General features: G+C 43.1%; 1 protein-coding gene and 1 pseudogene across 7 annotated transcripts in view; one reads left to right on the top strand and one right to left on the bottom strand.

Annotated features, from left to right (window-relative positions):
- Positions 1–24,626, bottom strand: part of cnot1 (CCR4-NOT transcription complex, subunit 1) — a 229,729-nt gene extending 205,103 nt beyond the window's left edge. For 4 of the 7 annotated variants that reach the window (XM_070897741.1, XM_070897739.1, XM_070897740.1 and 1 more), the window contains exon 1: positions 23,175–24,456. In XM_070897741.1, the coding sequence (XP_070753842.1) occupies positions 23,175–23,276 (102 nt within the window). In that variant the 5' untranslated portion in view covers positions 23,277–24,456. Of the gene's footprint in view, positions 1–23,174; positions 24,457–24,600 lie in introns of those variants that run through there. The other 3 variants (XM_070897738.1, XM_070897736.1, XM_070897737.1) reach the window with 3 other exon arrangements.
- LOC139279202 (U6 spliceosomal RNA) lies at positions 18,750–18,847 on the top strand (annotated as a pseudogene).
- Positions 24,627–25,507: the final 881 nt, after the last annotated feature.

Raw genomic sequence — 25,507 nt, 5'->3', positions numbered from 1 at the left:
ATTTGCAACCAAATAAGTGGTAATTTGGCAGGGCAGACATTTTATCTTGACCATGCTTAGCACACGATGCTGCTACTTGGAGCTATTGCAGTAAAATAGAAACTGCCCATCACATCGAATTCAGTTTAGATAAAGTAGAACCTCGTCTTTGTGTGTCTTCTCCATCTGCGGGGAGGAAGAAAAAGGGCAGGGAAAACCCCGGGAAACTATTAACTCTCCTTTTTATATTACTACACCTTCCTAGAGCTGTTTTATATCTCATTTACATTATACAACTCCCTCCAGAGTCCATATTGCAATAGGCCATGCACACTGCTCTGGAGCTAAGGAACACCACCTCACAAGCTTTTTGTCTGCTTCCAGTAGCAAAGATAAATGGCTACGATCAGTGCCACCTGACATTGGGAACCCCTTTTTGTTCTGGCCGGTGGGCTGAAACCTCACTCGATCCACAGAGGATTGCCTGTTTACATTTTTATCAATCCAGTCGTTTGCCAGAGAATCATCTGCAATGGGCCTCTTTTTCTGCTCCCGCACCGTAACCTCGAGTCCCCTCCTCACCAGCCGCCCTCCCCCACACCCCGCAAAGGATCTATCCTAGTCCCCCTCCTATTTATCATCGATAGTCTGCCGCTCGGTGTCATTATCCGAAAATACGACAGGTTTCACACGTACGCTGGCAACACCCATCTCTACTTCACCACCACCACCTCACTCAACCACTCCACTGCCTCAGATTTCTCACACTGCTCTTCAGACATCTAGCACTGGATAAGCAGAAATTTCCTCCAACTAAATATTGGGAAGGCCAAAACCATTGTCTTTCGTTGCCACCACAAACTCTTGATCCCCAGCCACCGACTCCATCATTCTCCCTGGCCACTCTGACCGTTTGCAACCTTGGTGTCATATTTGACAGAGATAAACTTCTGACCACATATCTGCTCCATCACTTCCACCTTCATAACATCGTCCATCTCCACTCCTTCCTCAGCTCATATGTTGCTGAAACACTCATCTATGCCTTTGTTACTACTAGACTTGACTATTCCAATGCTCTCCTGACCAGCTTCCCATCTTCCAATCATCCAAAACTCAGCTACCCGTATCCTAACTTGCACCAAGTACTGTTCACCCATCACCTCTATGCTCGCTGACCTACATTAGCTCCTGGCAACAACTCTATTTTAAAATTCGGACCTTCGTGTTCAAATCCCTCCATGGCTTTGCCTCTCCCCATTTCTGTAACCTCCTCCAGCCCTACAACCCTCCAAGATCTCTGCGCTCCTCCAATTCTGGTCTCTTGTGCATCCCCAATTTTAATTGCTCCACCATTGGTGGCTGAGCTTTCAGCTGCTACGGTCTTAAGCTCTGGAATTCCCTCCCTATACCTCTCCGCTACTCTCTCCTCCTTGAAGACACTCCTTAAAACCTACCTCTGCTAATATCTCGTGGCTCGGTGTCAAATTTTATTTGATATCGCTCCTGTGACACGCCTTGGGGATGTTTTACTATGCCAAAGGTGCTATATAAATGCAAGTTGTTGTATCAATGTTACTTTAAAATTACTATCACATACAGACGATCCTACTCCATGAGGGAAGGTGGAAGACAAGAAGGCAAGTCACAAATTTAACTTCGGAGCAATTTTTGATGGAAACCGCCTTCAAATGATAATCCACTGAAAATGTCTATATAAAATCAGATATGTTGATGAGTCCCACCCTTCCCTCTTGCTCAGTTTACTCTGCTAATGCATCTATTTATGGGAAGGGGACCTCTCCTTAGCTGTATGCACAGCAAGCTCAAAAACACTGCAGGAGTGACTATCCGAAAACTAATTTATGACTTCAGAAGGATACCCTATTAATGCAAGATATATTTATTTTTAAAACTAAATCAATATACATAGATATTTTTGCACGTTATACTAGTATACACAAGAATACTAGAAGTAGAAAACTGAAAGTGAGTTTGCATCACACACACCCAACAATTAGGGATTCAACGCTCTTCCAATTACCAACTCAATAATTTTAATAGCTATGAATTCCAAAGCTGTGTAAATTCATACACTAGTTAGCTACATTATTACTACAAGTTCATGATATGAATAGATTGAAATACACACAAGAACATAACATGAGAAATAGGAGCAGGAGTAGGCTATACGGCCCCTCGAGCCTGCTCCGCTATTTAATACGATCATGGACTCAGGTCCATTTCCCTGCCCGCTCCCCATAACCCCGTATTCCCTTATCAGTTAAGAAACTGTCCATCTCTGTCTTAAACTTATTCAATGACCCAGCTTCCACAGCTCTCTGAGGCAGCGAATTACACAGATTTACAACTTTCAGAGAAGAAATTGTTCCTCATCTCAGTCTTAAATGGGCGGCCCCTTATTCTAAGATTATGCCCTCTAGTTCCAGATTCCCCCATAAGTGGAAACATCTTCTCTGCATCCACCTTGTCAAGCCCTCTCAATCTTATATATATCGATAAGATCACCTCTCATTCTTCTGAATTCCAATGAGTAGAGGCCCAACCTACTCAACCTTTCCTCATAAGTCAACCCCCTCATCCCTCATCTCCAGAATCAACCTAGTGAACCTTCTCTGAACTGCCTCCAAAGCAAATATCTTTCGAAAATATGGAAACCAAAACTGCACGCAGTATTCCAGGTATGGCCTCATCAATACCCTGTATAACTGTAGCAAGACTTCCCTGCTTTTATACTCCATCCCCTTTACAATAAAGGCCAAGATTCCATTGACCTTCCTGATCACTTGCAGTACCTGCATACTAATCTTTTGTGTTTCATGCACAAGTACCCCCAGGTCCCGCTGTGCTGCAGCACTTTGCAATTTTTCTCCATTTAAATAATAACTTACTCTTTGATTTTTACTGCCAAAGTACATGACCTCACACTTTCCAACATTATACTCCATCTGCCAAATTTTTGCCCACTCACTTAGCCTATCGATGTCCTTTTGCAGATTTTTTGCGTCCTCCTCACACATTGCTTTTCCTCCCATCTTTGTATCAGCAGAAAATTTGGCTACGTTACACTCAGTCCCTTCTTCCAAGTCATTAATATAGATTGTAAATAGCTGGGGTCCCAGCACTGATCCCCGTGGCACCTTACTAGTTACTGATTGCCAACCCAAGAATGAACCATTTATCCCGACTCTCTGTTAGTTAGCCAATCCTCTATCCATGCTAATATATTACCCCCAACCCCATGAACTTATCTTGTGCAGTAACCTTTTATGTGGCACCTTGTCAAATGCCTTCTGGAAATCCAAATACACTATATCCACTGGTTCCCCTTTATCCACCCTATTCGTTAAATCCTCAAAGAATTCCAGCAAATTTGTCAAAACATGACTTCCCCTTCATAAATCCATGCTGACTTTGCCTGTCTGAATTATGCTTTTCCAAATGTCCTGCTACTACTTCTTTAATAATGGACTCCAATATTTTCCCAACCACAGATGTTAGGCTAACTGGTCTATAGTTTCCGGCTTTTTGTCTGCCTCCTTTGTTTAAAATAGGACATGGATTAGTGCATTTGGCCCAGTCTGTGGCATTGTTTACCCTGCTCGCAAGCAAATAGTTCTAATCATACTTATTCACTCTATTCCCATATTTTTTCAATCTCTACGGAGAGGTGTGTTAAGTGAGAAAACAATAAGCGTACCACCAATCCAATCCCAACAAAATAAAATCTGTCATTTACGGTGGGTTAGCATGGTGGTAATATTACTGGACTAGTAATTCAAAGCCCTGGACTAATGATCCACAGATACCAGTTCAAATCTGTGGATTTAAATTCAATTCAATAAAATCTGGAATTCAAAACTAGTATCAATAATGGTAACCAGTCGGATTGTCGTAAAAATTCCTCTGGTTCACGAATGTCCTTTAGGGAAGGAAATCTGCTGTCCTTACCCGGTCTGGCCTATATGTGACTCCAGATCCACAGCAATGTAGTTGACTCTTAACTGCCCTCTGAAATGGCCTAGAAAGCCACTCAGTTGTATTCAAGGCGGCACGTGACCACCACCTTCTCAAGGGCAAAATGCTGGCCATACCAGCGACGTCCTCATCCCATGAATGAATGAATGTGTTCCTCCATAAACAACGCCCGATTTAATAAGTTCCATTACTATTTAGTAAGTTGCATTCCCTTCTTAGAAAAAAAATGAATACTTTTTCCATTTCCAATTTTTTTTCCTAATCCTCACCAATTTTCCCCTTCTCTCCTGAAGGTGTTACAGGACTCTCTGCTGGGGTACAGTTCCACAGATGGCAACAGTCCTCCTATACTTTGCCCAAGTTGTTGCTGTTATTCATGTGAGCAATGACAGCTGGTTTTAGCAGGTTAGCAAACTATGGAGGATATCACAGGTCCTGTCCTCAAATCAACATTCGTACACACGCTTCCAGTAAAAGTCACTGGAGAGATGAAACCTAGGAGGCTTTTCCCATCTCTAAGCAAGAGTACCGAGATCAATCGCAGTTTCCATGTCACTGCCCCAACCAAGATCAGCCAACTTAACAGACCACGGCTCAAACTGTTCCGGTCTGTATAGGTCAAGCTACTCATCATTTTTTTTTAAAACAGGAAACTAAGTGTTACCACATCTATACTGGCCACCTTTATCAGGGCAGCTGGACAGTCTATCAAATCAACATCTCAAATATGTTGCCCCTTCATCGATCCACCTGGGACAGGAGGGAAAGAAAGTGCTCCCCTCTCGGATGAACATAATCATTGGAATTTGCAGTTAGCTCTCCTAGTTTTGAATTCCAGCCTAATAGCTATAGTTTTGAAGATTGTGCAATTAAAAAAGGGCTCTCTCAATGGTTCAGTGAATCAATACATCGCATGGTGTGGTATTCAATGGCAAAGCCCAGTTAAGCGCCTAGGTTTGTTCCCTGGTCTATACCAAGTTAGCCCATGTTCGTTGGGGGAAGCTACAACTGGATTCAGTGCCCCTGGCTTTTGGAGAGGAGGGGTAATCAGCCACAGTCCCCACCCCTAATTATACCATGTTTACCAGCTGGAAAAGTGTACAAATGACAAAGCAATTGGATTACGCTCTGTCAAAAGCACAATTGGTTCTGCAACACCCGATTTAGCCATTCATCTAGGTGGCTATACGCATGGAAAGGACCAAAAGACAATGAACTGCGAATGATAAGAAATCAGACAGATTATATAATAGGAAAGCATTTAAAGAACTTAGCAAAGACCATGAGAACATAGCGATACAACTGCAACCCAATTGCAGCAACGATAAGAATCAGGCTCATAATCAACAAGAGCATAAGTTTGTTAAAGGCCAAAACTGCTCAGCAGAATGCAGACACACATACCGTGGGAAGCTACAGGTTGGACAGGTTGTTGAAAGAGAAGCAATGAAGAATGCTGCAACTTTAAAACCACTCCAATTGGAACAGGAGAGAAAATTCTTAGGAAGAAAGCCAAAAGAATAATCAGGAAAGATGCAGGAAAACCTCAATCTAATGAGTGTACTGAAATGGAGGAGGAAACGTTTTTAAATGTCGCCTGATCTTTAACAAGGAGCTAGAATCTGGTGTAGAAGAAATAAAAGACCTGTACTCAAGACCTTGGGAGCATGAAACTCTGCAGAAAACAAATCAAAGTTAACAACCAAATGAAGGAAAATGTAGGAACTTCTTTTTATACATTAACTTTGACATAAAAAACACCCCAAAGTTCTTTAGAGGGAACAAATAAAAATGGAATCCATGTGGGAGAGTTAAGAAGCATAGCTGAAAAGATGCGTGAAGACTTTCACAGGTGGGGAGAAAATTATAAGGAGGGGTTTAAGGAAATAAGTCCAGAAAGTACAGCCCAGGCAGCTGAAGACTTTGCCACCGATGGGCAAAGGAACCTCAGAAGGCCACAGTTGGACAACAGAGGTGTGGGAGAAGATGCAAAGCTGGATGAGGCTGCAAAGACATGATGCGATAAGGCACTGGAGGGATCGGAAGATAACAGAGCACAAATATGTTAAGGGGGTGGGGGGGACGGGCAATCAGTGCAAGTCACTGAGAAGGCAGCAGAGTAAACACGTGAAGGAGAATTCACCATCAAGGTTAAGCTTTCTGTAAAGAATTGCAGAAGATTGCAATCCTAACAGAATAGAAATATAGAAAATAGGTGCAAGAATAGGCCATTCGGCCCTTCGAGCCTGCACCACCATTCAATGAATTCATGGCTGAACATGCAACTTCAGTACCCCATTCCTGCTTTCTCGCCATACCCCTTGATCCCCCTAGTAGTAAGGACTACATCTAACTCCTTTTTGAATATATTTAGTGAATTGGCCTCAACAACTTTCTGTGGTAGAGAATTCCACAGGTTCACCACTCTCTGGGTGAAGAAGTTTCTCCTCATCTCGGTCCTAAATGGCTTACCCCTTACCCTTAGACTGTGACCCCTGGTTCTGGACTTCCCCAAAATTGGGAACATTCTTCCTGCATCTAACCTGTCTAAACCCATCAGAATTTTAAACGTTTCTATGAGATCCCCTCTCATTCTTCTGAACTCCAGTGAATACAAGCCCAGTTGATCCAGTCTTTCTTGATATGTCAGTCCCGCCATCCCGGGCATCAGTCTGGTGAACCTTCGCTGCACTACCTCAATAGCAAAATATCCTTCCTCAAGTTAGCCGACCAAAACTGTACACAATACTCCAGGTGTGGCCTCACCAAGGCCCTGTACAACTGTAGTAACACCTCGGCAAAGGTGGGTAATTGGGGGAGGTTGGTGTACAGAAACAATTCAACTCAAATATGAACAGAAGCGCATGGATTTTGCAGATTAATATTCGTAGAACTCCACCCCAAACTCAAAATGGGAGAACATAGAACAGTCTCAAACAGCACTACAGGTCAGTGCTAAAGGTCACCCTAGAAAGAACAGAATGAAAGCTAATTTGGGAATTGAGTGAGGAGCTGTGGGTTTAGAAGCAGAAAAAGAACATTTGGTTTGACAATGATGTGTGAGTGGGCAATAGAAATGTATCTATACAAAATTAATGAATTAATGAGAAAGATTATGAATCTTAAGTGGAAACGAGCAGCACCAGTAAAAGCCGATAATGAGCCAACAAAAGGGAGAAAAATCGGTAGAGGATGAGGCAAAAATCATTTTATAGAACCCAATCTTTCCAAGATGTACTCTGAATTCAGAGAGACAGTATGAATGATTCAGACAGGATCAATGGAAATCTGAGGCTTGTTGATTGCAGATATACAAGAGATACTTTAGAAGATAAATCAGACAAGTTTGGCGTATGGACTGAAAATAAAAAAGATAATGGCAATCACAAAGTAAGAAATCCTCCCAGAAAATAGTTGACAGTGCCTCTGGAAAGAGCAAGTGGCAACATACTTGACTTGGGTAGTTGAGCCGAAGTCCACACGAACGTAACAGGAGTGGGCCATTTAGCCCCTCGAGCCTATTCCACATTTCAATTAGATTATGGCTAATCTGTACATCAACTGCATTTACTTGCTATTAATCCCTTGATACTCTTATCTAACAAAAATCTATCAATCTCAATCTAAACTGACCCAGCATCCGGTCTTATGGGGAGAGTGTTCTACAGCCTTGGCCACAAACTCCATTCTCTAGCCACCGACTCCATCCCTCTCCCTGGCAACTGTCTCAGGCTAAACCAAACTGTTCGCAACCTTGGCGTTGTATTTGACCCCTCGAGATGAACTCCCGACCACATATCCGCTCCATTACCAAACCCGCTTACTTCAGTAACATTGCCCGACTCTGCCCCTGCCCCATCTCATCCGCTGCTGAAATCCTCATCCCTGCCTTTATTACCTCAGACTTGATTATTCCAACACTTTCCTGGCCAGCCTCCCACATTCTACCCCACGTAAACTTGAGGTCATTCAACACTCTGCTGCCCGTGTCCTAACTCTCACCAAGTCCCATTCACCATCACCACTGTGCTCGCTGATCTACATTGGCTCCTATCTGTCAACACCTTAATTTTAAAATTCACATCCTTGTGTTCAAATCCCTCCATGGCGTCACCCCTCCCTATCTCTATTACCTCCTCCAGCCCTATAACCCTTCAAGATCTCTGCACTCTTTCAATTCTAGCCTTTTGCGCATCCTCGATTTTAATCGCTCCACCATTGGCGGCAGTGCCTTAAGCTGCCTAGGCCCCAAGCTCTGAAATTCTCTCCCTAAACCTCACTGCCTCTCTCTCTTCATTGAAGACCCTCCTTAAAACTTACCTCTAACCAAGCTTTTGGCTATCTGTCCCAATAGCTCATGCGACTCGGTGTCAAATTTAGTTTGGTAACGCGCCTGTGAAGCACCTTGGAACATTTTACTACATTAAAGGCGCTATAAAAATGCAATTGTTGTTGCTGTTCCAAATTTCCACCACCCTTTCTATGAAAAAGAGCTTCCTGATTTCACTTCTGAGTCCTTTAGTTCTAACTTTAAAATTATGCGCCCTTGTTCTGGATTCCTCCCCAGAGGAAACAGTTTCTCTGTATCCACCCCATCAATCCCCTTTATCATTGCAAAGACCTCATTTAGAACACCTTTTAACATTTTAAACTCAAGGGAATACAAACCAAGTTTATGCAACCTGTCTTTATAATTTAACACTAACAATTGCAAGCAAGATATTGAAATACAAGTTTCCCCTCTAACTGTAAAACCAAGCTAATAAGTAAATTGTTAGTGTGTTCAACCGCATTGCAAGAGTGTGAAACTAGACCTTGTACCCTGAAGTATGGTTCTTCAAACATACTAAAAACTAGTGAAGGAAACAAATCACTAATGAGGGTCCCAGAAGAACAAAAAAAATAGGAGAAATGATGGCACCGATTATGCAAAAAATGACATACTGTGAGCACATTATTCACGGGTCCAAAGGAAAATCACTGGGGTTGTTACCATCTGTAAAAGTTGATGTCAACAGAGTAAGAGAAAGAAGCGTGTGTCTAGATGATATGATGCAACGAAGGATTGTAACATGTGGCTGGTGCAATACACCTATGAAAGTGAAGTGCACTAATCGGCAGCCTCCGAGGAAGAGGGCACACATAAAAAGACCATGGATATTGAATCAAGATAGCATTGGGTTCAGCTGTTAATATCCAAAGTCAAATCGTCTGCCAACACTCACTGTCGAGGATCACACATGTAGAATGGACATTTTGACAAGGTAGCACAGGGTTCCCAGTACCCATATAACTAGATTTCAGCACGAGTCAGCAGATTCATGCAAGAAAGAAATTGGGGGCTGGGGAGGTTTTGCATTACATGACACAAACAAGTTTAAATGTCTTACAAAACTACAATAAATGGCACAAAGATGTGTAAAACTTCCTTCTGCATTCCCGGTGATACTCATGGTCTACAAAGTGCTCAAACCAGCAAAAAACTAGTAGCCATCTTCCAAGTCCTTCAGTAGAACAGATATTCTTTCACTGCAGACAGAGTTCATCTATTGTAATACACTAACTATATGTCTCTCTAATAAAAAGTCATCTCAATAAACTAGCAGTGATCATGCCAGAATTGATCTTTCCGTCTGAACATAAAGTACAGCAGATTGGTGATCAGGAACAAAAAACAAACCGAGAAAACAATTCTGAAAAGTTTCTCCAGAGTTCAACTATCTGTCTTGTGTTTTGTATGCACCCATCACTCTCAGATATGGCACCTCAAAGTGTCACACTTTCTAACATACAAAATAATCCTTTTTTGAAAAAAGCCAGTTATTTAATGGTGAATTAGGATTCGAAGTCGGAAATTCATAAACCACTCCAACTGCCCTTTCAGCACAGACGAGATAGCCAAATGGTCTGATTCGGTGTTGTTACATTCTTTGATTTCAAATACTTGCACGTAGATATAATTAACTGGATTTGCTTATTTGGACATTCCGAAAAGAGAGTACCTGAGCAGTGACCTTAACAGGACACACCAGATTAAGCAGAGCTCTATTTTAGCAGCTAAACATTAGAACAGTGGTCCAGATCACAAAGTAGCCATCAATGAAGATCAGCTAGTATTACAAAAATCTAGATATCCTGGAGCAATTATAAAGCTATGATTTCCAATTGGGTGCTTGAAGGCAACTACAAGTTCTTATCTCCGCAGTTGTAGCTCATTGTATCAATTAGATTACTGCTTTATAACGATAGTCAGATACTCATTATTTATCTACTTGTTCATTTAAAGTTTGACTTTTGTTAGCCATCTACTTTCAGAGCAGGCTGTGCAATTGGTTTCTCACGATACCTTCGAAGTAAAAGCAACTCATTTCGAACAGACTGTATTAATTAAAGCTGGAACTGTATTACACCCAGGTAAAACCAAACCTGTGTGAGGACCTCCTAAAAAGAGGCTGATACCTTAAGGCTTTGGTGCACTCAATAATCTTTGAATTATACAGACACCTTTACATTGGTGCTGACCTAAAACAACTTTGCATTTATGTGATAGAGGCAATCTAACCACGCTAAATGAACACTTCCACGACTGAAAGCCATCAAGACTAATATGACCAAATTACAGATTATTTAGACAAGGCATGCCTCATGCCCTGGACTATAAAAGTAGACTCAAACTGTACTATTCTGTTGTCCAGAGGGCATTACCAAAGCATCAGATATCAGCACCAAATGCCATGGTGCAAGACTGATTAGACAAACTTACTTAATAGAGCTTATTTTATATAGACACACTGAGGACTTTACAGGGTGGTGAACAGTGAGATGACACTAAGCAAGGAGAAGAAAGGGAAGAGGATCCGACGGAGGCAAAACTTGCCAAAAAGCAGTTTAACGATGATTTTTGGAGCAGAATATTCTTTGAGCCATTATCCAGGCACTGAAGCCAATTATAGAGCGCCCACTCCCTCCTTTGCAAAGCCAGCTAACAGACTGGGAAACAAGTCTGTGCCTTCTGGGCCATGCTAAGAGAAGGCCAGAATGCTGCTACACAAAAAGGATGCAAAAATGAAGAGTCAGCACAGGTTGCTCTCACACACCTGGTCATCTCGAGCATGGAATTGGCAGCGTATTGAAAACAGGTCGCCAATCCACCCTTTGCCCTTTGAGGTGTTGCAGGAAGTGGAGGGGACTAGAGGGGAGAAATAAAATACTTTTTTTTTTAAGTATGATACTCAAGGAAGTTTTAAGTAGCTCTGTGACAACTTGAACATATCACAACTGTGAATGCTCATGAAAGAGTACTGAACACCTAATGGTTGCTCAGTTAATTACTTGCCTTTTATAGTGCTTTAAGCAGCAATGGGGGAGTAATGCCAATATAAACCAATCTTTCAGATGGGTGATATCTGTTAGATTATTTATCTTTTAGAATGGGATTCACATCAACAACACCTGCCACTTGAACCTTCACATACAGCTGCACATTGCTCCACTCAAGTCAATGACGGGACTCACCCGCAGACAGGTCTGGTGAAAATCCTTCAACCTGGCATACACTGCTTTGAAACGACTTTTGTTGTTGTTGGAACAATTTACTGATTGATCTCGTCACTAACAGTACGGTACCACACCCGCCCCCTACCATATATGGGCACCCTAGGCCGTGGGACTGTGTATGGAGGGGGAAAAACATCAATACAGGAATCTCAAAAGGTATATGTCTGTACTTTATCTAGATAGAGAAATGCTTCAAGAACTTGCATGTAAAAAGCATCGCAGCGCATACAGAGGATGTCCCAACAAGCCTCAAAGCCATGAAGTACTTTTGAGTTTTGCAGGTAAACGTGGCAGGCAATTTACAAAAGGCAAGTTCCGCAAAAAAGCCAATGTGTTGATCAGTTATTCTGTTTTTGATGTTGGTTGAGAAAAAGTGTTGGTTGCAATTAAATGAGAACTCTGTACTCTTTCAAACTGTACTATGAGATATGTTATATACACCCGAACAAGCAGATAGCACCTCAATTTAATATCACATCCAAGAGGCACTATCAAGGTAGCATTCCCCAAGTCTCCGTCCTGGAGTGGGCACTCAACCCACAACATTCTGTCCCAAAAGTTAAAAGTGCTATAACTAAGCCAAGTTAAAACTTTATTTCCAAGATATGGCTTCTTCAACACTCCCTACATATTGCCTTCTTTAGAACGGCTGCTCACATGAGGTCTATGAACAGAGATCCTGTGCACAATGCCTCCAACCAATGTATCATCGTGACGTTCTACTTTTGGGACAAGGAGTGCTTTATCTACACAATGTTTACCGACACCACCAGTGACTGCACTGGAAAGTAATTATTTGTATGTGAAGCACTTTGGGACATGATTTGGTACTAAATAAATACTTTCTTAATGGGCCCCAACACAGAATTGTTTTTCTGCACTGTGAAGCAAATACAACCTATTTTTGGTGTCTTATTAAGAACATAAGAAATAGGAGCAGTAGGAGGCCATTCGGCCCCTCGAGCCTGCTCCACCATTCAATAAGATCGTGGCTGATCTGATCTTGGCCTCAACTCCACTTTTCTGCCCGCTCTCCATAACCCTCGACTCCCCTGTAATTCAAAAACCTGTATCTCCCGCTTAAATATATTCAATGACTCAGCCTCCACAGTTCTCTGAGGCAGAGAATTCCAAAGATTCACAACCCTCAGAAGAAATTCCTCATCTCAGTTTTAAATGGGCGACCCCTTATTCTGAAACTATGCCCCCAGTTCTAGATTCCCCCATGAGGGGAAACATCCTCTCTGCATCTACCCTGTCAAGCCCCCTCATTATCTTATGTTTCAACATCACCTCGTATTCTTCTAAACTCCAATGAGTAGAGGCCCAACCTGCTCAACCTTTCTTCATAAGACAATCCCTTCATCTCAGGAATCAAACCTAGTGAACCTTCTCTGAACTGCCTCCAATGCAAGTATATCCCTCCTTAAATAAGGAGACCAAAACAGTACGCAGTACTCCAGGTGTGGTCCCACCGACGTCCTGTACAGTTGTAGCAAGACTCTCTTTTTAAACTCTATCCCCCTTGCAATAAAGGCCAACATTCCATTTGCCTTCCTAATTACTTGCTGTACCTGCACACTAACTTTGTATTTCGTGTATGAGGACCCCCAGATCCCTCCATACCGCAGCATTTTGTAATCTCTCTATTTAAATAATAATTTGCTTTTTTATTCTTCCTACCAAAGTGGATGACCTCACATTTTCCCACATTATACTCCATCTGCCAAATTTTTGCCCACTCACTTAACCTATCTATATCCCATTGCAGATTCTGTGTGTCCTCCTCATAACTTGCTTTCCCACCTATCTATGGGCCCAATTTTGGCCATGATTCGCATCAATTTTTTGGAGTAAGTTGTTTTTCCTGGCATAAGTTAAAAAATACCATTTTCCCCAAAAGATTTGCTCCAGAATAAGTCAGTTAGGTATGATTTTTTTTTAGTTCAGTTATTTTTTTCAAAAGGGGGCATTCCCAGACACTTAGGCCAGTTTTGGCCATTTATGCCACTTTGGCCAGCTAAAACTTACACCAAATCGACTTAAGTCAGCGTATTTAGCCAGCTCTGAAAAACCTTGCGGGCAGTGAAGAATTCGGCGCAGGTTAGTACATTTAAAGCACCAAGACGTACAAACTAAACAAAGCACAAAAATAAGCATTCAATAACAAATAAAATACAAGGAAGCGGAGGACCTGCACTAAGACTTAAAGAAATAAACAAACTACAAAAAGTTAATAAGCAATCAATCAATAATAAAAATAGAAGTCCTACCTTTTAAAAAAAAATTGATTCTGGCATAAAGTGCCCCCTCACCCCCATCAAAACACTCTCTCTCTCTCAAAAAACACTACTACACCCCGCAATCAAAACTCTCCTCACTAAACAAAGCATAACCATCAATAAATAAAAATCAGCCGGCCGGCCGGTGCGGGAGGCCACTCGGCCGGGGATAGGTGCGGCGAGATCGGGCGTCCCTTCGGCCGAGGATAGGGGCTGCGAGCATCGGGTCCTGCTCAGAGCCCACAGGACACGCTGGGCGAGCGAGGAGCATGCGCGCAGACTTCACTGCGCATGCACGCAGCTGCCAGCAGTGCTTTCTGCACTGGGCTGTTGTTCCGCCCGCACTTCACTATCTATGCCACGCTGGGACACTGGAGACTCGGCAGAGCGGGCAGGACAGGGCCACTTTATTTTGGCACCGTTTCCAGCGCGCAAAGTCGGCGCATTTAAGGTAAGTGTGCTAAAAAAAGGGGTTGGGAAAAATTGGGCCCTTTGTATCAACAAATTTGGCTACATTACACTCAGTCCCTTCACCCAAGTCATTTAGATTGTAAATAGTTGAGGCCTCAGAACCGATCCTTGTGGCACCCCACTAGTTACCATTTGCCAACCTGAAAATGACCCATTTATCCCCACTCTGTTTTCTGTAGCCAGACAATCCTCTATCCATGCTAATATATTACCCTGTAAGCTCTTACCTTGTGCAGTAACCTTTTATGTGGCACCTTATCAAATGCCTTCTGGAAATCCAAATACACATCCACTGGTTCCCCTTTATCCACTCTGCTCGTTACATCCTCAAAGAACTCTAGCAAATTTGTCAAACACAATTTCTCTTTCATAAAACCATGTTGACTCTACTTTGTATTATGATTTTCTAAATGTCCTACTTCCTTAATAATGGATTCCAGCATTTTCCCAACAACAAATGTTTGGCTAACTAGTCTACAGTTTCCTGCTTTCTGTCTCCCTCCTTTCTTGAATAGGGGCGTTACATTTGGGATTTTCCAATCCACTGGGACCTCTCCAGAATCCAGGGAATTTTGGAAGATTACAACCAATGCATCCACTATCTCTGCAGCCACTTTTTTTTTAAAAATGGCCCTAGCATGCAGGCCATCAGATCCAGGGAACTTGTCCACCTTTAGTCCCATTAGTTTGCCTAGTACTTTTTCTCTAGTGATGGTGATTGTTTTAAGTTCCTCCTTCCCTATAGCCCCTTGATTATCTATTATTATTGGGATGCTTTTAGTGTCTTCTACCTGGAAAACCGATACAAAATATTTGTTAAAAGTCTCTGCCATTTCCCTGTTTCCCATTATTATTCTTGCAACTGAAATCTGTTCACTGAAAAATTAAAACTAGCCCAGACATCTTCACTGGATCTTTACAGCATCTAGTCTGGTACACATTAGTGCAAGTCATTTCGTATAAAATAAACTGAAATCTTAAAAGTGGATCAGTATAGAGAAGTATACAGGACATTTACTGCCTTCTAGAGGTCTACTCTATGCTTTTGAAACTTCTACCAGCTGCCATGGAAGAATAACTTTAAACCACTACTCAGCAGTTACTGGTGAAATCCACGTCACAATTAGAAAGATGGCATTGTGCTAAAGCATGGAAGAGGAGGAACTATAGATGGCATATAAATCCCATGCCGATCACCAACTGCCATGTGCCTTGCAAAGTTAGACCAGCCAAGTTTCCTTACTGGCTTCCTCAGAACACAGGAACACTCAGCTGGTAGACTCAAAAGGCAAAATGGAAACCCCAATTAAAGAAACAGCCCTTTATTTCACTGGGTTGCTTCTCCAGGTTAATAACAGAAATTTCCATACTATGGATGGAGGCAAGTTAAAATTTCCCTCAAACGCTCTCACTTTTAGTTGCATTTCAATTTCATGAGCATTGTCTGGACGGTGCTACAAATCAGGAAAAAAAATAATCAGTTTCTATTTTTGGGATAATCAGGTGGCCAGTTAATAGTCTCCCGATCGCCAGGGCTCAATATTATTCAACTTTATCCAACTTGTTGCCCTCATTAATTTTCTCCCTGATCTTGACTCATTGGTGGAACGCATGTCTGCAGGTACAAGTCACTCTGATACTTCATGCAAGCCTTCAGTGAGTGCCAGCAAGCTACTGAACAGCCAAGCCCATCCTCTGCCCTCACTTGAGCTCTACATGTACCACACTTTCAGCAGGGTGAGTAGATGGCAATCAAGAGCTTGAATTGACTGATTTTTCCCTCCCCTAATTCGAGGCATTTAGCCAGCAATCACTCTCCCCATCATCCATCCGTCCCGTCCTTCCTAATCCGAGGCGGTTAGGCAGCAATCACTCTCCCCCTCCCCCCCCCCCCCCACCACCCTCCCCCCCCCCCCCTCCACTTATTAAGCGTAGATGTGTTGCGGAAGATTGGAAAGTGGCCAATGTAGTATCCACTTTTTTTTTTAAAAAGAGCTGATCCAAGTATTTACTGGCCAGTTAGCTTAACATCTATCATAGGTAACATTTGAGTCCTGAAGGATGAAATTACCACATATCTAAGAGAAACCAAGTGAAAATAGCCAGCACACATTTCAAAAGGGACAATCATGCTTGACAAACCTCAGTATTCTTTAAAGAGGTAACATACATAGTAAATGGGAAAATGCAATGGATGTAGTGTACCATGGACTTCAGGAAAGTCCACGACAAGGTACCACATGGGAAATTACTGAGGAAGAAGGGGTGTGGAATTAGGAGATGGATAACAAACAGGATTAAAAATTGGTTAGCAGGGAAAAACAGAGTCGGCGTTAAGGGCAGCTTTTCAGAGTGGTTGGAAGTGGGCAGTGGTGTCCCTTGGAGTTCAGTTCTGGGACCACTTCTGCTCACTGCGTCGATCACAGATTTGGATACAGACCCAGAGTGAGTGGTGTAAAAATGTGCAAATGATACAGTAGTTCATTCTTTAGAAGACCAAAGGAAACTGCAAAGGGATATTGATAAGATGGGAAAATGGCCTAAAAATGGCAGATGGAATTAAATGCAAGTGAAAGATGATGCATTTTGGTAAATGAAAATGGGCAGTAATTATACTGAGGCTCTGTGCGGTGGAAGAACAGAGACTTGTGGATTATAAGTTGACAGGACATTAAAGGCAGCAGCTCATGTTGAAAAGGCTAAAAAAAAAAGCTAATGGAAATCTAGGTTTTATCTCAAGAGGTGTCGAAAACAAAAAACAAGAGGTAACGATGAGACTATACAAAACCTTAAGACCTCAGTTAAGATTACAGTGAGCAGTATTGGGCTCCCCACTGTTGGAAAGATATAGAAACATAGAAAATAGGTGCAGGAGTAGGCCATTCAGCCCTTAGAGCCTGCACCGCCATTCAATATCATGGCTGATCATTCCTTCAGTACCCCTTTCCCGCTTTCTCTCCATACCCCATGATCCCCTTAACCATAAGGGCTATATCTAACTCCCTCTTGAATATATCCAATGAACTGGCATCAACAACTTTCTGTGGTAGAGAATTCCATAGGTTAACAACTCTCTGAGTGAAGAAGTTTCTCCTCATCTCAGTCCTAAACAGCCTGCTCCTTATCCTAAGACTGTGTCCCCTGGTTCTGGACTTCCCCAACATCTGGAACATTCTTCCCACATCTAGCCTGTCTAGTCCAGTCAGAATCTTATATGGAGGCTTTCAAGAGAGTACAACACAGATTCACTAGAATATCACATTGGATTCCAACATGGACTCCCCCCACCCTCCCCAACCTTCCCCCTCTGAACTACTCCCTGGTCACGACTGAGAACCATTGCTGTGATGGTACCTGCTCAACTCTACTGTTCCAAGGAAACACTAAAATCAAATTTATGTTCCTTTAGAATAAAAATATGCTTTAAAAAAGGATGGGAAAATTCATCACCAATAATCAATCAAGCCTCAAGCTTAAAACATTTCTGAAGGGGGAAGTTCAAATTTGACAGGTTCTTCAGCTAAAAGGGATCGACACTCAAATGGAGATAGGTATCTATTTTAAGTGGGCATTAGTTTACCCTAAACGGACTTTCTCCCTTTTTTCCCTCTGCTCATGGGCTCTTTTGGGTATGGTCCCATACGCACCCAAGTGGGTCATTCTTGTGTTTTAATGATCAAATCCACAAGTGGCTTCAGTTAGCTGTCCGAAAGAGGGATTATAACAGCTTCTGTTTCTGAGTTGAGTGCAATTAGTTCCAACTCCTCTACTTTGAAGCTCTAGCAGTGGCCTTTACGTGAACATAAGAACATAAGAATTAGGAACAGGAGTAGGCCATCTAGCCCCTCGAGCCTGCTCCGCCATTCAATAAGATCATGGCTGATCTGGCCGTGGACTCAGCTCCACTTACCCGCCCTCTCCCCGTAACCCTTAATTCCCTTATTGGTTAAAAATCTATCTATCTTTGATTTGACAAAAATGAGCTAGCCTCAACTGCTTCCTTGGGCAGAGAATTCCACAGATTCACGACCCTCTGGGAGAAGAAATTCCTTCTCAACTCAGTTTTAAATTGGCTCCTCCGTATTTTGAGGCTGTGCCCCCTAGTTCTAGTCTCCCCTGCCAGTGGAAACAACCTCTCTGTCTCTATCTTGTCTATCCCTTTCATGATTTTAAATGTTTCTATAAGATCACCCCTCATCCTTCTGAACTCCAACAAGTAAAGACCCAGTCTACTCAATCTATCATAAGGTAACCCCCTCATTTCTGGAATCAGCCTAGTGAATCGTCTCTGTACCCCTTCCAAAGCTAGTATATCCTTCCTTAAGTAAGGTGACCAAAACTGCACGCAGTACTCCAGGTGCGGCCTTACCAATACCTTATACAGTTGCAGCAGGACCTCCCTGCTTTTGTACTCCATCCCTCTCGCAATGCTTACCTGCTGCACTTGCAAACTAACTTTTTGGGATTCGGCAGCACATATACTAAAATTGGAACGATACAGAGAAGATTAGCATGGCCCCTGCGCAAGGATGACACGCAAATTCGTGAAGCGTTATTCTAAAAGAGTTTCATGCACAAGGACCCCCAGGTCCCTCTGCACCACTGCATGTTGTAATTTCTCCCCATTCAAATAATATTCCCTTTTACTGTTTTCTTTCCCCAAGGTGGATGACCTCACACTTTCCGACATTGTATTCCATCTGCCAAACCTTAGCCCTTTCGCTTAACCTATCCAAATCTCCTTGCAGCCTCTGAGTCCTCTACACAACCCGCTTTCCCACTAATCTTAGTGTCATCTGCAAATATTGTTGCACTACACTCTGTCCCCTCTTCTCGGTCATCTATGTATATTGTAAACAGTTGTGGTCCCAGCACTGATCCCTGTGGCACACCACTAACCACTGATTTCCAACCGGAAAAGGACCCATTTATCCCGACTCTCTGCTTTCTGTTCGCCAGCCAATTCTCTATCCATGCTAATACATTTCCTCTGACTCCGTGTACCTCTATCTTCTGCAGTAACCTTTTGTGTGGCACCTTATCGAATGCCTTTTGGAAATCTAAATACACATCCATCGGTACACCTCTATCCACCGTTATATCCTCAAAGAATTCCAGTAAGTTAGTTAAACATGATTTCCCCTTCATGAATCCATGCTGCATCTGCTTGATTGCACTATTCCTATCTAGATGTCCCGCTATTTCTTCCTTAATGATAGTTTCAAGCATTTTCCCCACTACAGATGTTAAACTAACCGGCCTATAGTTACCTGCCTTTTGCCTGCCCCCTTTTTTAAACAGAGGCGTTACATTAGCTGCTTTCCAATCCGCTGGTACCTCCCCAGAGTCCGGAGAATTTTGGTAGATTATAACGAATGCATCTGCTATAACTTCCGCCATCTCTTTTAATACCCTGGGATGCATTTCATCAGGACCAGGGGACTTGTCTACCTTCAGTCCCATTAGCCTGTCCAGCACTACCCTCCTAGTGATAGTGATTGTCTCAAGGTCCTCCCTTCCCACATTCCTGTGGCCTGCAAATTTTGGCATGGTTTTTGTGTCTTCCACTGTGAAGACGGAAGCAAAATAATTGTTTACGGTCTCAGCCATTTCCACATTTCCCATTATTAAATCCCCCTTTTCATCTTCTAAGGGACCAACATTTACTTTAGTCACTCTTTTCCGTTTTATATATCTGTAAAAGCTTTTACTATTTGTGAACCATATTTTAAATTGCTGGCTCAAAGATAAAGCTTGTGTGAATTATTGCAAACTTCTTTTAAAAATGCAAAACTCTATAAAAAGGTCAAAAAGTAGATTTTTAAAAAGCATGGACCTCAATTTTCTCAAACTTGATTTTTTTTTAATTGTTTGAAATTTGATATACCTGTTCCAAAATGTGAATCTTGACAGCTGACAGAGCATCCCAGTCCAGTCACAACTTGCCCTCTCCAATGTCAATGTGTGTAACTTCCAGCAGAGGTCAACACTCCGAGGAGCAAGATCGCTGGCAACTTCTCGTTCCCAAATCCAGTGTATGGAGACCAAAAACAGCATCAAACTGCTGCTTTCCCTGACTGCCAATTCACCACAGACCCGGGATCAAAGCTGGGACCTATCTAATCTGGATGGTTTGGCTACTCACTGGATAAACTTGCTGAGCAGTCAGGGAGCATGGTATGCAAATTTATGTATCAATAAAACTTTACTGTCAATCTCCCCCAATGATTCAGCTGGTTATGGTAGAGTTGCTGAGCCATACTGGCCAGGAACATCAGAGAGCCGATCCCAGATCTATGCTCAGTTGGCTGATCTCAATTGGGATGCCTTTGGAGGTGCTCTTCAGCTTCAACACCTCCAGGTGAAGAAGGGAAAACAAAACTGCTAGTATTCCCAACTGTAACCATCTTGCAATGACCTTCCCTGTAAATGGATGTGTAGTTTTCAAGTGATGCGAGGACGTGGTCAGCTTGATCAGCCCATCCCTCTGATTAAATAACCCGCCTACACTAACAAATGAAGAATGGCCACTTTGTAGAGGTAGCAAAGTGCAACCAACATCCATGGAACTATACCACAGCAAGGAAGACAGGGAAATAAATTATCCAGAGAGAATAAAACTTGTGTGTGTCGTATTGTGGTCTATTGAGGTTTTTTTTTTAAGTGTACTCTGTGCATTGTCAAATCCTATCTGTACGAAGTCAAAAACTTCACACTATGCCAAATATTAGCAAAATCTCTTGAAAACCTTTTATATGTCCAAGAAAAAAATGCCATTTTATGATTGTTTTTATATATTAATTTTTAAGAAACCAGAGTAACCATCTACATTTCTTTCACGAGTGCTTAAACACAATAAGGCATTATATGTATAAGTATTGAAAACCCCTGCACCTGAAAGATACAAAGCATCTCACAAACTCCAGATTGAATCTTTTTTCCCATGGTTTTATACTTGGTGCAAAATGGAGAGCACATAAAGGTATTTTTTTTTTTAAAACAAGTATAACAGAATCACCAAGGCTATTTGAGGATATCAATACCCATAAATGAGAGTTCACAGTGGATAGCAATACTGTGTCTTATTTAGATTGAATGCAATCAGACTTAATTCCCCTTTAGCCAGTAGAGATATGACACCCATCCAAGTGGGTGAGGAGACTGATTGGGCAGCAAGATAAGGGAGATTAGGTACAAAACCTTTTTTGTCCATTAAAAATAAAAGGGAATCTCACCAAGGGGAAAAAACTGTGATTGGGTTTCTGTTGTGCCGCCTTACTATATTGCCCCCGCCCCATTGTTGTTGATCCACTATACTTTTTGCTTAAATAGTTCTGACAACTGGGAGCTGGCTAGACTTGATTTGCGAGGCCAACTTCACTTGCAACTTAATAATTCTGACGCCAAATGCGAGGGTCTCAGCACTTATTCATTAGTCTTAATGTTCTTAGTCCCACCAAGGCTGATTCTCTTCTTAAAGATTACACATTCCATCTCAGTTACTGCTTTTCTAAATGTGTTTGTAAAAAATTCACTAAATGTCAGAACTCACCGAGTCGTTTAGTTTAACTTTTGAATCATGACAAAAACTAGTGGGATTTAAATTATAAATTAACTTATGAAAGGTCATCGACCTGAAACGTTAGCTCGGTTTCTCTCTCCACAGATGCTGCCTGATCTGCTGAGCATTTCCAGCATTTTATTATTGCCGTTGCTGTTATATAAATAATCCTCTTTTTTTCATTTTCATAATGGTTAATGTAAAAACATAGAAGTAATGAAGTAATAAAATTGCATCTTTCTTTGTAAAAGTACAGCACAATTTCAAGCTGCAGATAGCTTCTGAAGTCGAGCCTTTTTCTCATGCTCCTTTAGACCTCAATTCAGTTTTTCTATTCCAATTGCTTAAAAACAAAAATCTCATCAACAATTTTGCCTGTGCAGTGCCCATTCAACTGCTTGGCATTTCCTATAACTCCCATTTCCCTCCAATAGCTAACACACGTGTACTCAACTTTTCACAAGTAAGTGAGGAAGACTGCATTTACATGGCACTTTCAAAGAATGATTTGCTTTTGGAGTCCATGGACTTATGAAAAGCAAAGCTAAACAACTTAGAGAAGTTCCTCTCTATTAACTTGAAAGTTGGACTAAATGACCCAGGAGGTTAGTTAACTGAAGATAGAATAGAATTTTTTTTTAAAGTGTAGCCAGTGCATTAAAAGTTGGGAACCTAATGAGTCATTGCTAGGTTGTCAATGAATCTGTATATGTTGCTTAAAATCTTTTTGTAGACTTACTATTCAAATCAAACAGTTCAAAACTTAATTGTGAAAGATACATCATTAAAATTCAAAATCTCGCTGAAAGGAATCACTTTCAAAAGTATTTCTATATACCATAGACACACCAACTCCTTTCCTTCCCTTCCCCCACTTTTTGCTGATCCCTTTACTAGGCCTCACTCCTGAATGAGTTAGTAACTCACACCGAGTTACGCATTGTACAAAAAGTGTAACGTTTCTTAAACATTAAAAAAAACTTCCTCCCTATCTCATTCAATAACTAAGTAACTCACGTCTGAGAGAGTTTGCTTTAAACGTTTTAATGCAATTTCTGATCATTAACTTTTTGTAGGCCCAGACTTCACCATGTGAGTTTCTAATCTCCCCTGTTGGCTTGTTATTGTTATTCGCGTTATTATTAAAGAGGGCGATCAATCTGCAGGAGTTGCCCCTCCACCAGGAGTTGCTTTTTAAATTAAGTTACATTACAGTTTCTCTGACACACACACACACACTTTCTCTCTCTCGCGAATGCAGCAGGCCTCAGGCTCACGGGACCTCTAGTACATTGTGTGCGGGACTCGTTTCTCGGCAAACTCACATGAGAGATCTCCTGCTGGCTGGACTTGTAATTCTTCTTGGTCAGGTTGTCCACAAGGTAGCTGATTTGAGACAAGGCCAGCGATAACGAGTCAAGATTCATTGCTGGTCGGGGCGGTCAGCTGAGGAAAGCGGGAAATGGTCATTATTCCCCTTTCTTTTACTGGAAAAAGAAAAATTGCTCCTTTCTTTTCAGCGCCTTTCGTCTCTCTCTTAAATCTATAAAGCGATGGAAGGAAGGAGGGTTGGCTCCTTCTGATAAATGTTCTCACGGGAAGAGTCCGGTGGTGGCGACTTGGTGGTCACTTCGCCAAAAAAAAGTGTTTGGGCTCCGCTTCCGCTCAGACTTGGCCCCGCGAGTGTGTGTGTGTGTGTGTGGTGGGGGGCTCTCTCTCACTCTCTCCTCACAGCCTGTCCCCGGCTCCTCGCTCACTTCACTTCGCTCCCGCTGCTCCTCCTCCTCCTTCTCCGTGTCGCCTGAACATGGCGCTGCTTTTTTTTTTAAAAAAGAGCCGGCGGAGTAAAATGGAAAAGAGAGAGAGAGAGAGAGAGAAGGGGAAAGGGGGGGGGGGGGGGGGGAGGCTGGAGTGGGTGGGAAGAGGAAGCGAGAGAGAGCGCGGGGCCTGCGGCCTGGGGGTTGTTGAGGCTCGGGGGGTCTCTCTCTCTCTCTCTCTCTCTCTCTGCCCCACCCCCCCCACCCCAACTCCACTCCTCCGGGGCTGGCTGCTGTCGCTCGGTGCGGGCGGGCGGCAAATGGCGGCAGTGGCGGGGGCCCGGGCTCACTCACCGCGCCATCTTGGAAGCCACCGACACAACAACACACTCACAGGGAAAAATAAAATCCACAAACTCCCGATTGGTGGTTTAAAAAAAAAATGTTCCTCAGAAAAACTTTCAGTTGTCGACCGAATACTTAAATTTAAAAAAATCAACTCTCGCTTCAATTTATTATTTTTTGGGGGGAAAGGCCGCGGAGGGTGGTGTGTGTGGGGGGTGGTTTATATATATTATATATATAAAAAAGGCCCCGATACCACACACAGCAGGAAAACAATCCCGAGCCCGCCGATTAGTCGGCCGATTAGTCGGGCGAGAGCGAGACTGCTCCGAGTGTGGGGAGGGGGGGGAAAGTTGGGGTTTCCGGTGAGCGGCTGCAAAGCGCACGAGTTGTTTTTTTTAAAGTTTGTTATTTTATTTTGGTTTTTTTTTGGCTACGCCTCGCTCTCTCTCTCCGACAGCGTTCGAGTAAAAGTGTCTCCGCTCGGCTCAGCCCCTCCCCTCCCCTCCCCTCCCCCCCACACCGAGCCCCGACACCAGCCCTGCCCCCCTCCCACCCCAGCCCGCAAACCCCGCGCCGCCACAATGGCACGGTCCAAACACTCCTCGCCGCCGCAATGGTACAGGCCAGTCCCCACACACAGACGTACAGACACACACACACTGCGCCACCAGAATGGTACAACCCAGCTCCCCCCCCCCCCCCCCCTCCTCATCCGCCGCCGCCGGCGCACAGGTTGACACACCGTGCCGCCAAAATGGTACAGTCCAGTCCATCCCCCCCGCGCAGACATAGACACACAGCGCCGCCAAAATGGTACAGCCCACCCCCGGCGCGTACACATAAACACACCGCGTCGCCACAATGGTACAGTCCAAACCCGCCCTCGCGCCGCAACAATGGTGCAGTCCGGCGCTCGCGCCGCTTGACCTCCCCCCCACACGGCACGTTACAATATGTTTCTTACAATTAAAACTAAATTACATCGTATCATAAGCTAAGCAACCCCTCCTTCATCAATATTTTATTCAATTTGTTTAAAAAGTAAAAGATATTTGCATCACGTGACGAATAAATCCTGCAGTGTCAGACGTAACGTCAATTTTAAAAAACTTTTTTATCAATTAAAAAACAAACTTGAAACAAATGCCGAGAGGCCGGCGGACGTTATATTTTGATAATGTAATATATATATATGTGTGTGTGTGTGAGGGTGCCGCGAAAACAAGAAAAGTCAAATGGTGGCAGCAAACTTTTAATCACGTGACTGCAATCATGTGATCAGGGGAGTTGGCATCGGCAGCAAATACACAGGCCCCGGACCTATTGCCCTACCCGGGGCTCACCCCCCACACAGGCCCCGGGCCTATTGCCCTACCCGGGGCTCACAGCCCACACAGGCCCCGGGCCTATTGCCCAATCCGGGGCTCACAGCCCACACAGGTCCCGGGCCTACTGCCGTACCCGGGGCTCACTGCCCACACAGTCCCCAGGCCTACTGCCCTACCCGGGGCTCACAGCCCACACAGGCCCCGGGCCTACTGCCCTACCCGGGG

Source organism: Pristiophorus japonicus, chromosome 13, assembly GCF_044704955.1.
Source record: "Pristiophorus japonicus isolate sPriJap1 chromosome 13, sPriJap1.hap1, whole genome shotgun sequence".
Lineage (NCBI taxonomy): Eukaryota > Metazoa > Chordata > Chondrichthyes > Pristiophoridae > Pristiophorus > Pristiophorus japonicus.
This window is presented reverse-complemented; position numbering and strand designations above follow the sequence as displayed.